Source organism: Chelonoidis abingdonii, chromosome 24 (assembly GCF_003597395.2).
Source record: "Chelonoidis abingdonii isolate Lonesome George chromosome 24, CheloAbing_2.0, whole genome shotgun sequence".
NCBI classification, from domain to species: Eukaryota; Metazoa; Chordata; order Testudines; family Testudinidae; genus Chelonoidis; species Chelonoidis abingdonii.
The window spans coordinates 23,641,043-23,654,514 of NC_133792.1; the positions used below are offsets into that span (position 1 = coordinate 23,641,043).

Below are 13,472 nucleotides of genomic sequence, written 5' to 3' on the forward strand. Positions count from 1 at the left end.
GGCACCTGGCCACTGTTGGAAGACAGGATACTGGGCTAGATGGACCTTTGGTCTGAACCAGTAGGGCCATTCTTATGTTCTTATGCTTCAAGGTGACCCTGGAAAATTTTTCTTGGAATTCACTGACACTTAACTTACAATGCTTACTGATACTCTATCTTCCTGATCTGCTTGGAAAATAATTTTACTCCAAATGCAGCTGAAGCTTTAAACCCTAAAAGATCTTTATTTTTGGCTCCATCAAATTCTTTTCCCTTAAGATCAAAAATACAGCTCTTCTCCCTAATGAAGCTACTTGGAACTCACACTTATGCAGATTTTTTTCTCTTTTAATCTTTCCTCCTTTCCCTTCAGACAATCCCTGACCCTGCAGCCTTCTTCTATGCTGCTTGATTGAGATTAACCCAAAGACTTGCACTTGTCATATTGCTAAAGATAAATTAAAATAAATAAAAACATGTAGTTGGCTTGTTCCTGCTTTCCAGCATGAGAAAAGGTGCTGAAGGGATAGTCTCTTAGAGGTGTAAAAAGGAATGCTTTGGAAGAGGAACTGTCTAGTCAGGAAATGGGAGGTATGGCTCAGAAAAACACCGGGGTCCATTATTGCATCACTCTACATCTGCTAACCCTTGTTAAGGGCATCTGGAGGTTTGTACAGGCCATCATCAGGGTTATACATACCTCCGTAAAGAAAGAAAGAAAATTAAAAACGCTTTAGATGGGGGATTTCACTTTTTTGTTTTATATAGATTCCACTGAATAGATATGGGTGGGATGGAGGACATCAACAAACCTATGCGGGCTCTGAATGTTGAAAGATATCAAAATACAGGCTCATTGGAGAACATTATTGTCTCACAATCAGTTTACTTCTGTATTTTTAAATTGGCAAAAATCCATGATGTGTTTACAGTTGATGTGCCATCTGATTTAATAGTTACTAAAGATGAGAGACCTATCGGATCTGTAATTCCTCCCAGTGCAAGATAGTGTGCCAGGAAGAGCAGTTAGATATGATATGAAATACTTTCTTGAAGAAAGAGTTTTCTTTTACTTGCTCTTACTAATTTTTTTTTGGTTCTTTTCTTTTATCAGTGAAAAAAGTGCTAACTTTTCTTATTATTCTTACCTGTGTGTATAATTACATTTAGGCCATGTAGCTTTATTGGTGGCAGTGCCAGCTATTAGTGCAAAATTAATTTGTATTTGAACTGGTGAAAGCAAGATCTTTTTATCGGTAACATAAAGATAGAACATACAAACATCAACTGTTTTTGATACTCTGCTCAGTGTGAAAAGATGGTTATGATATCATGAGGCTTCCCTCCTTGCTGTTGTCTGCGGAGACTCAGAATGTGCTTGACCCACTGCTTTCTGCATACGCAAGCTGGAAGGACTCTGAGTAGTGTATTTGTGACATGCTTAGACTCTGGAATCTGTGGTGGAAGATGCAGGATTCTTGCTTCAAGAGTTCTGTGCATTGGAACATCCACTGGAGTGAAGGAGAGGAAAAGACTGTCCTCTCTTTCTCTTGTTTATGTACAAATACATATATGCACATACCCAGACAGACTCATATTGCAAATTCTTTTCACTTTCAATGTGTTGGATTGGTAACAGTGACATGGCTTTCTTTATTTCAACAGAATTCTAGGGCAAAGATTGGCATGTTATCATGGAAGGACACCATAACCATCCACATCATCTAGGGGACCAGAACAACCCTCTCTGCAAAGTGCCAGGGCCGGAATATCAGCATGATCCTCAAGTAAGCACATTCATCTCTTTAATCCCCCTTTTTTCTCCTTAAAGACTCCATGGAGTCCTTTTTTATAACCATTTTTTAAATGTTAAGATTATTATAGTCTTTAAGGTGTATACATTTTTGGGCCAAATAGCTTGACAGTGTTGCTTCAAATCCATTTTTGATGATTACAAGAGGAATGGGAAACATTTTCAATGGTACCTGTAGCAAGTTGGCTTATAAAATTGGCTTATAAAAAGCTTATACTAGTAGAATGCTGACTTTCTGTGCTGCTGTGATTCTTTAAAGGGAGGCCAAAGAAAAGAAGCTGTTTGAATTTTAATGATAAATATATTCTTTATTTATCTACTGGAATATTTTAATAGTGAATATTTTAGTGATAATTACCAAACACAAGAAACAGGTCAGTCCAGATGAAAGTGTATGCTCTCTTTCCATCTTTTGAGCTTCTGGGAGCATCATTCCTTTGTATTTTTTGTCTGCACAAACATATTTCCCTGTATGATACTCTCCCTCTGTAACTGACAGTCCACAAAAGGGGTAGGGGATAAAGATATCATTAGGTCTTATTTCCAGACTAACTGCAGATTTTCAGTTTAACCAAGAGATTATTTTTGTTAGTATGGCTTGGAGCTACCTCCCTCCTTGCAGGGTGTTTAAGGCTGCAGATATTATCCAAACAGCTAATTTTTACCTGCATAAGTACCTAGTGCAGTTAACAAAAAGCCTTAAAGGTAGAGAAGAGTGCTAGAAGTCTTGCTGGGAAGTTGGGTGTTAATTTGCCACTTTAAGTATTGGATCCAGTGGGGTGTTGAGGTTCCTTGGACAGGAATAATTCATTAGGAAAGCTGTAGCAAAACATAGATACAAGATTCCAAAAACAATGGGTTGTCTGATTATACGGTACAACAATGAATATATTTTGTGTAGTGCTGCTTTGAAAATACATTGTATGGAGCACGGCCCCCCTCTCCTAATGCAGCAATTTGTCATATTAAGTCATTTAATAATAATTGAATCCCCTTGATTAATCTCCTATAATTAGCCAGTTGCATTTTGAGCAATTAGGGTTAATTACTGCCTCATTTGGCAGGGTAGAGCCCCTGTAATTATTTCATGAACAAGATTAGGAAGTGTTCTTAAGCAGCAGATACATTCATGGCATCATGAAGCACATGTTAGAATTTGTAATGACATAGTTAAGTGTAATTAGTAGGTAATACTCTATGTTCTGCTGTTACCTTGATGCTGAGCAACCTCATTTCGCTGAATGGTCATTGTTCAGTGAAGATTTCCCCCTCTCCTGTTAGTATCTAAATTATATCAGTGGAGGTGTCTGAGTATGTCAGCTGTTCTGAGGAAGATCCAGGTTGGAAATTGGGCATGAGGAAAAGAGCTCTTGCATCTTTACTCCTTTTTAATAGCCCTGGTGCTGAATAAACCAGAGAAATAGAGAAGGTGAAATGTTAGTTTTATAACATAGTTTACTGTAAAAAGAAACAAAATATAGTAACTTCTGAAGCAAAGATTATCACAATTTCCTTGTGTGTCAAGATGATGATGGTTTGTTTATTGCAGTATATCTGGTTTTTCATTTGACCTAAGTGTAATTAGAGGACTTCTTAGTTTTGTGCCACCTCTTATGATCCCAAACTACATAATTCTGCACCATGAAATGCAGCGATCCTTGTCTCTGAGGGTGTTAGTAACGCTAGCATGCTATGCTGTAGTTTAGGGTAGGAGGGAGGGAAATGTTGGTTAAACATCTCTTATGAAAAGTGTCACGAATGGGACTTCAGTGTTTCTGCAGAGCAGGCAGTGTGTTGGCTTCTCAGCGAAAAAAGGGGGGGAAGTGGCGGAGAGTGAGAGAATAATCTAAATGGAATGGTTTCTTTTCTTCAGTCAAGGTTGTGCCTTCGTTTGCAGACAGACCAGACCAGGAGTATACCCCTATCCCAAAGGCCTTTCCTAACAGTAGTTTTCACTCTTTGGTTGAAAAAAGCTTTTAGCACTTTTCATCTCACAGTTTCAAACACTTCACAAAAGCGTATTATCTCCATTTTACAGGTAGCAAAGTGGAGGCAATGGCTGACCTAATGTTGCATAACAAGTCAGTGGCAGAGCTGGAAATAGAATTCCAGGACCGTTGACTCCCCATTCCCTTCTCCAATTACTAGACAACACTTCCATAATAACACTATGTGCTTTTATTCAGTGCCCTTCTACAGCTAATGCTGCCACTGAAGTGCTTCTGCACAGGTGGGGAAGTGGTATTTGCTTTTCTTAATACTACGTGAGCTGCTAGTACCAACATAGCTTTCCAGTTGTAGCCTGATCTTCGCTGCTGCCTGCCTCATGTATAGTTCACATTCTGGAGAATTTTTCTGCTAAATAAAAATTTGGGGCTGTAGTAGCTGCACTCTGGTGGCTTGATATTTATTTTTTTATAAGTTGCAGATACAATAAAAAGGTATATAATTTCATCTTTAAGAGAGATAAATTGACTGCATATCACAATTTGTTTCAAACTTGCCCCAGGAGATTTGTAGTGCTAGTTTAGAACCATCCCTAGCTGCTCATCTGCAGTATTTATATTTAGTGTTTTTAGTTAACCTTTTCCTTATGACTCACAATAGAACTTCATACTTAGAAGTTTTCTAATTAGAGTAAGTGAATATATATATATATAGAGAGAGAGAGAGAGAGAGAGAGATCTTCTAAAATCACAGCAAGGATATCAGCCCAGCATTGTTCCTATGAAGTTTGTAAAAAGAAACAGAATGGTTTCCTAGTAATATTCCTGACTGCAAGCTGGCAATCAGTGAAATACCCAGATTATTTGTTTGCTCTCGGTAGCAGAGGAGTAAATACTATGCAAAATATGTAAAATACAGTTCTAAAAATATAGCTTTTTCATCATTTTTATTGACTGAAATTTGGTTTTATAAAAACAGTAACACAATCCAGTGTCTGTTCTGTGACCCTTATTTTTACAGTTCTCAGATACTAGGATTGCTCATGATAACTAATTTTGGTCACTACTGATTTAGATTGGATTCACTTAGCAGTGAAAGTCTCTGTCCATTTATAATTCGCTGAGGCATCCAGCTTTTTATTCAGTTTCTCCTGCTGAATATTGGCTTAGCATACGAATTCAAAGTTAGCATTTCTCTTTTCCTGTTGACTTTTTATTAGCCAGTACTAATTTTTCGCTGGTAGAGAAGATAACATTTCAAACTGGAGCCAAGTTGTTCATCAGACTTTGAATTGTAGCTAACAATTCAGATTCAGGGTATCAGAGATTATCATACTGGTTTCTGAGGCTGTGAAGTCCAAAAACTGAGAGCATACAGTCATCAGCTGCACTCCTTACCACAATAGCTGTCTGATATTTGAACAATAATTCACATTTACCAGCCCAGTATTTTCCTGTTCTGGCTGGTAGAGCTTAGAAACCCTACATAAACCAATTTATTCTTCTAGTGTATTTTTTTGTAAATCCACACCAGAAAAAGAATTTCAATCTCAAAACGAACTGAAATTTTTTCAGCAAGATTTTATTTTATGGATATGGATGTACAGTTTGACAGATCATAACGAGATTGGAATGATTGATGATGATATTAAATCAGTCCTTTGAATACATATGCGTTATACTGCGTATGCTAAGGCTTCCCCATGTACCAACTCAGATGTTTTTCAAAGGTGAAATTAGTTTATGGTAAATGTCATTCAGATGAAGTGTGCACTTTAAAAGCATAGAAGCAGTTGCCTTAAAATTAATGATGCATTGCAAATATCAGAAAAAAGCTTACATCCAGCGTAAAGATAATTAAAATTCAGGTCAAAAGTCTATGACTTAGTCAGGCTAAATTTTTTAATGAGATTTCAGAAAATTAATTGAGCGAATGCTTTTTTGTTCTTTTATAAGAAATATTTAATTTTATGCTCCTACAGGGGAAAAATGTTTTTATTGGTAACTAAAGATTGTAATGGCTAACTTTTTAACTATTTGTTAACCAATTTTTAAGAACCTTTAGGTAGGTCAGAAGTATTTTGAGCATTCTGTGACCTGGTTGCCACTAGTTCAGACTTATGGCAAGTGGTGACTTCCTTTCATGCTAATCAGGCTGGAATAAAACAACTGAACTTATTATTTATTAACATGAGCTTTTTTTGTTTACACACCACGCAATTGTCACAGAATATTTCCATCCTGTAGCCACACTCAGACTCAAATCTCTCCATGCCTCTGAGAAGCAGCGATACAGACACAACTCCATGTCATATTATTATTGTGCTGAGATTTTACTGTCTAGTCTCGCATCCTACAGTGACCACATTGTCCTAGTCTCTGCCTGAAACTGCAGTGGCTGCTTCTCTGCCAGCTCTCAAAGCATTATGCAGTAGTTCTCAACAGTTAGTTTTTTAATACTAGTATGAATTTAATACTAGTAAAATCCATTGTCAGTCTCTCCAGAGACTGACAAAGTCTATCTGCAGAACGCTTCTCTCTCTCCCGTGCCCCCAACACACTCATCCTTCAAATTCTGAAGTAAAAGCTTAGTCAGGTGCACATTTCATAATTCTCCCCAAACCTTGTGGCTCTTTACTTCTGCTTGTTAGTAGCTGCTGTCCTTCAGGAGAGGTTGAACAATTTTAATACTGGATGGAAGACATATATTGCTCTACTCCAAGCACTACTACAAAGGGGTAAATGTATAAATTTATAAGTAGGAATCTACTAATACATCACCCTGTCTGTCTGAACTGTTTTGCACTCTGACATGTATATAGGCTGAGTTTCCTTAATAATTAAGGTTCATATCACTGCAGCTGATATAATTAGTCATCTTATTACATATGTCTTTTAGAAGTTTCTCTCTTAGGTTGTTTAGAATGTAAAACCTCATTAATTCTCCTATTTGGCAGGAAATCCCATTTACCACCACCATTTGGTCCTGAAAGATCTGGTTAACGTCTTCTTTAAGCATGTGAGGATGGTTGCTTTTTTCCGTACAGTTCTCCCCTGACTTTGAGATTTGTTGTTCTTGTATCAGCGGTTACAGTTCACAAGGAATGCATGCTGTAGAGACATTGCCCAAGCTAATTCTTGGAATGATCTCTTGATTTCTCCTTAAAAATGAAGATCTGATTTATTTGAATGAGGGTTATAGTTGAGCTTAATTTTTGTCTTGTTCTTTTACGGAACAGTAGAAAAAAATGCTACTTATTGTGTAGCTAAGGACAGATCAACCTTTGGCTCAAAATTATTTCTTCCCAGTTTAGATTCAGTCCTATAGCTGCTTTGGAATTAGTACTGTTCAGATTATTGAATTTCATACATACTCTCAACATTCAAAAAATGACTAAATACAAAGCTGCCTTGTCAATGTGTCTCAACCTCATTCTGAAGGATTCACTGCTAGGCTCTGCCCTTCAAACACTGGCACCTGCACTCAGACTGCAGCGCTCTTGGAAATGTGAAAGGCCTCCTAGGTAGCATACGTGTGGCTGATGGTGGTGGAAGAGTCAACTTAACTTACCTTTTAGTTTTACAGAATTGTACATTTGGAAATCTATCTACTTGTAATCCATGACTTGTACTTCTGCAGTTCTGTCTGTTCTTTGACAGCTTGCTGAACTGTATTGTTAGGGATTGAACTGAAAAGGACCTAGGAAAACATAGTTCCTCTTAAATAATGAAATTAGTGAAATATATTTGTATAAGCGTCAGAATAGGAGAGAAATTTTCCTAGTTAGATATTTACCAGCCAAGTCAAGTATGTTCCTTTCCTTTGTATCAATAGTCAGAAGATTTACAGACAGTGACAGAAGTCACCTTTAGCATTAGATATAAGAACAAATAGGAAGTGGTTAATTTTTAAATAGGCATAGGAAAAAAATACAGTATCCTAATCAGTGGGGAGTTCCTTGGTGTGGTTTGATCTGACCTGAGCGTGCTCTTAGGTTCATGCTGTAATCTAACATCCTCTCCTATTTTATATGAAAACTCTGTTACTTTAATTAGGTCTGATAGGTTGCGATAGCAAATGCAAATCTAGGTCATTGCATATGTAAATGTGCAGCTGTAGTCTTGGAGGATGCCAGAACATATCAGCTGAGGTGTCCAGTTATCACCCAGTGTTAACTCCAGCATGGCAAGCAGACTTTCTCTGCTAGCTATATTAAAAGTGGGATTTTGGGGGGGGGGAGAAGGAAGAGAGAGATAGAGAGAGAAACACCGCCCCTACCCCTGTCACTCTATTAGCATTATTTATTTTTCAAGTTAAGAAGGTGCTAGATATATTTCTTGGCATACACTTAAACCAAGAGTGTTTTTATATATAAATTAATATTTTAAATCCATATTTAGGATGTGATAATTTATTAAAAGCAAATGGCTACTATTCATGTTAAACGTGGATTGCTTTCTTGCATTCAGGTGTCCTTCATGTACTCCTGGGGGAATTCTGCACCACTGCGTGTGCGCAGAATTCATATCCCCCACAGATTTCTTAGCTTCCTCACAGAAAAATGACTTTCTGACAGGGAAGTAAAGGGAAGCTGTAAGAGCAGTCACGCACCATTCTTTAGCTGTGCAGGTACATTGTTTCAGGCACCGGAGCAGTTGATGGAGAGGTAAATCACCGCAGGGCTGGGGACACCCCAGCCTGTGGCTCCTACCCTGATCCGGGATCAGCTGCTAGTCCCGGCCAGGCTGGAGGCAGGAAAGAATGGGGGACTTCCTGTTCCCTTACAGGCACTGGCTGGGGCTGTGTCAGACCCACCCCCAGAAACTTACACCAGCTGCAGGAAGCTCAGCAGCCTCCCCTGCTTCCTGCCTCCATTGTTCCTCAGCTGCGGGTGGAGGAGGTCACTGTATGGGAGCTGCTCCCTCATTCACCCAACCCCTGTGCATCCAGGCCTCCCATACCCAGATATCCCCCCAAATCTCACCCTGTACACCCAGGACCCACCCAGAACCCTCCATACCCAAAACCCACCCCATTGAATCTCAAGCCCTGTATCTGGAGCCTCCTGTACTCACACCCCCTGCCTCCAGACCCCCACCCCTGCACCCATACCACCCTCCAGTGAGCTCCCTGCACTCAAACACCCACCCTAATGAGCCCCAACCCCTGCACCACCCTGAGCCCCCACTTGCAGACCCTCACACCACTGATCCCCAATTAGCAGCACCCAGACCCCCAAGCTGATGAGCCCCACTCCTCCAGCACCCAGACTCTCTCACACCCCTCCACTGAGCTCCAGCCACTTTCACCTGGAAGCCCCTGCAGAGTCCCATTGCTCCTGCACCAGGGAAATGCCCACCCACCCCCAACAACCCTCTGTGCATCCAGATCCCCCGGCACCTAGACCCCCACATTGAGCTGCCTGCACCCACATTGTCCCATACAGAATCCTCTCACCATGGATTCCCCCACAATGAGCCCCTCCACATTTGGATCCTGCCTGGTTGAGCCTACCTGCCCCACACCTGGCACGGAGGGTAAGGGCCCCAGCGTGTTTCTGGGACAGGCCCAGGCCTTGTGCTGTGTCAGTTGGATGCAGCCTCGCTGCTAGTGTGTGTCCCCTGGGTGGGGAGGCTGTAGGATGATCTCCCACCTTTGTGCAGCCAGTGGCCTGTGCTCTCCACTGCCATGCTGGAGTCTCTGCATTTATTTATTGACAAATAAAGCCTGCAGAATTTTAAAATATTATGTGCATAATTTTTAATTTTTTGGCAGAGAATGCCCTCAGGAGTAATCATGTATATGGCTAGGCATTGGCATGTATGATGATTTAAAAGTTAGTGGGACACAAATTTGGTTTTGATCAGTTTCATAGTCTATGTAAATTTCAAAGAGTGGGTTTGTGCAAAGATAGCCCAAAGCCTTGTAAGGACTGTATGTCCTATGGTAAGTTTAAATAATTGGTTGGAAATGCTGCCATTTGTTGCCTTAGTAGAGTGAAACCCAAAATAGCAGATCAGCAGGCATGTTTCTAGCTGTACTTGATACCACTGTTGACATAAGCAAAGGCCATATTTTTTTTTTTTTTTTTCTAGGCTTATATCTGTAGTAGGCACATATTGCCACGAAACTACAGCAATTCCTTCTGGTCATTCTGGTGCTCTGAAATGCTGACCCCATAATTATCAAAGTTCTTGCACAAACATCCAGTTCTTACTCAATAGGTGCTCTGTCTGAGGAGGCACTTATTTACAGTTGCAGCTTTTGTTTCTTTAAATAACACATCTTGAGTGTTTAAACAGTGAGACACCTTGTTTAGATTAGTCTTGTCCGTATTCAGTTAGTACAGTGATTTGACTGTATAACAAAGGATAGTTGAATGAATCCACCTTCATTGGAGTACATTTGTGTAGGGACAGAACAGGAGGGAAGCTTCCATATTTAGATATTTACCAACCAAGAGGTGCAAATATTTGTGGCCAAATCTGTGTGTTCTCTTCTTCTTCTGAGTTAATCAGTGAAGAAAAATGTATCTACTCAGAATTTAGTTTGAGTAGGAGCTGTGTTAGTCTGTATCTGCAAAAAGAATAGGAGTACTTGTGGCACCTTAGAGACTTAACAAATTTATTTGAGCATGAGCTTTCGTGGGCTCCAGCCCACTTCATCGGATGCATGTAGTGGAAAATACAGTAGGAAGATTATATATATACACACATAGAGAACATGAAACAATGGTGTTACCGNAGATGTAAGGAAATGGGGCGGGCGGGAGGGCGGAGATAAGCATGGGGAAATAGTTTTACTTTGTGTAATGACCCATCCACTCCCAGTCTTTATTCAAGCCTAGTTTGATGGTGTCCAATTTGCAAATTAATTCCAATTAGGCAGTCTCTCATTGGAGTCTGGTTTTGAAGTTTTTCTGTTGTAATATTGCGACTTTTAGGTCTGTAATCGAGTGGCCAGGGAGACTGAAATGTTCTCCAACTGGTTTTTGAATGTTGTTATTCTTGATGTCAGATTTATGTCCATTTAATCCTTTATATAGAGACTGTCTAGGTGTGGCCCAAAGGCCGTAGTTTGCCCACCCTTGCTCTATGGACTAGACTTAGAATTCTCATACTACGCTTCCACAGAAAGTAAATTTGAAGAGTTGCCATGGCTCTGGAATTTGAACGTTGGCTAATATAATTCACTCTATACAGCCTCCCATTGCTCCTAAGATTAGCAGAGATTTTTAGACTTATAATGAGTAACTGAAACAATACTTCATAGGATGCTAAAGCAGCTGTTGCATAAACATTGTGTTATATACCTGACAAACCTTAGGCCAAAACTCTCTTCTCCAAACAGTACTGGTGAAAGTTCTGCTGCTCTACAAGTCTAGAATATGCAGTGCAGCACTGTAGAGGAGAAACTTGCCCTGAATCATTGTTGTAATTTTAATAGCAGTGCATTTTAACCTGTAAACATGATATGACACAGCAAAACTCTTGCTAAGTCTGTTCATCTTATTGAATAAAACAAACATTTTGATCCCAGACTACGTGAGGAGTGTGGTGGGAGAACATGCTGCGTTCCATACAAGTACAGATTTTTGGGAAGGGAAAGAAATGAAGCTGTAGAATATAATGGTTAAAAGAAAACGTACCCTGTAATTAGCTTCCAATTTCCACATGACTGACCTTTTTTAACTAAATGGCAGTCATTAATTAACCTAATTGTTTGTATAAATTATTCTACTTGAGTTAAAATTCTAACTGTGGTTCTTCAGCCCAGAGTAATAAAATCAGTTTCAGATAGTTTAGGAGTTCTGGGGGTGGAAAAATTGACCCTTGGCTTTGATATTTCAAAAACAATTATTGTGAGTGTCACTTTATGGGAAGATGAATATTTTTGCTCTTTTAGGGCACTTAAACTGGGAAGGTTGATGAAGATGACCTGGAGTTAAATTCACAACTATGTCCCTACTTGCATTAGGAGGCTTTGACTGAACCTTATAGTATTGTGGTATTTTCATCTTGGCTGGGATTCATAACCACCCATATGTATATTTCACAAATGGTGTAGTCTTTTGAGAATTATCCTACATTTTAATGCTCATTTAGCAATCCCTGGAACAACTGTGATGGGGAAGTAGTTTAGGCATGTATTAGAAGGTGTAGCAACAAAACATATTACCAGCTACGAAGTGACATTGGGAAAAGGGAACAAAGGATGAAAAGACTGGATAGTCTTTTAATTGACAATTTATTATACAGAATTATATTTTGTATATCATAGTCTTTAATACAGCCTGTCCTTTCATCCTCCCTACAGCTGCAGTGGAATAGCATTCCATTGTTGTTGTTCTGTATTTGTCAAGGTGATGGTAGTTCCTGAAAATGCTTTGACTTTGCTGTACACACTGTAATGCTCAGCAATCTCTTAGCTCAGGTATCTCAAAAATTCCAGCTGAGGAACATGGAGTTTTTACAGTATTTTGTGTGAGGAATATATGATCTTGGTCACAAAGCCTCTGCCAACAAGATATTTTCATTTATTTTTGGTTATAGTTCAGAATTGGGCAAACAGCTAAAATCCTGGAAGGTGTTTTTTAAAAATACTTTTTTGTTAAGTTGTATATTTTAGTAACTTTTATTTCTGCCGATGTTGCAGAGAAGGAAGTGTAATCTGACTTGTCAACAAATATAAAATCCAAAGAGATTCTATACTGCCATGAGCATAGTGCTAGTGAGAAGTACTGGACTGATAAATATGCATTATCCACAGAAGAGGTTAGGCCATGGCAATAGTAGGTAGGACTGGCTTCTCAGTTTCCATATCCATATTTGAGGTATGTGAAAAGGATTGTCATTTCATATTACTTTTAATTTTCCTTTATTTTCAAATGATCAAAATGTACAGTTTCCATATCCTGTTCAATCCTGGGTACCTTTGCTGGGATTGTCAACTAGGGCCTCAGTTGTAAATAATTTATATTTAAAGAATGAAAGTTTACAAAGGATTGATTTACAAACTGGTCTAATTTTTTTTTTATTTTGTTACAATAACTCAAACATGCATTAAGATATTGAAGCTTAAAAATACTGTACTTGGCACGCACAGCAACTTTTAGTCATTAATTTCGTTCTTAAACATTGGTTAGCACTCACGTTAATTATAGAAGAGACCAGAATGGCTCTAGGGAGTAGTTCCTGGTCTGTGAGAACATAATGCTTGTTATACTGTATATACTTGCCTAACCACATATTTACCTGAGACTGCTCAAAAGCAGGCTTCAATCTGTCCCTGGTGAAAATAATATGCAAAGTTGATTTGAGGGCAAGTAACTGGGGAGACAGCAGTTTGTGTCTAATTAGTTATTTACACAGGAGACCAGTACACCCTCTTTATTTCCTTTTTCCCCTTATTTTAAGGAACTAAACTAGATGCATCAGTAACATCAGTAGAATTAGACTGAAAATGAGTATATTGTGTCCGTAGATCAATCAGCCTAGGTTCAGTTCTTTGCACATCAGAAATAAGACCAAAAGTTTTAGCATGTTTACAGTTTTAAACTTGCTTCTTTCTGTGCAATTGTTCTGTAATTATTAGTGTTAACTAATGTGCTTAGATTTATGTTTGGGTTTTCTATGGGTAATATTTTTAAATGGGCAATACACAAAAATGCAGAACTGCATAAGAAGTGAAAATGTTTGCCAGTGTTATAGAATGCAAATTTTGTTGCTGCA

General features: G+C 38.9%; 1 protein-coding gene across 2 annotated transcripts in view; it reads left to right on the top strand.

Moving 5' to 3' along the window:
- The window catches only part of NEK6 (NIMA related kinase 6), a 111,935-nt gene that overhangs the window by 47,060 nt on the left and 51,403 nt on the right, over window positions 1-13,472 (top strand). For both annotated transcript variants that reach the window (XM_032767574.2, XM_032767575.2), the window contains one exon: window positions 1,647-1,768. In XM_032767574.2, the coding sequence (XP_032623465.1) occupies window positions 1,676-1,768 (93 nt within the window). In that variant the 5' untranslated portion in view covers window positions 1,647-1,675. The remainder of the gene's footprint in view (window positions 1-1,646; window positions 1,769-13,472) is intronic.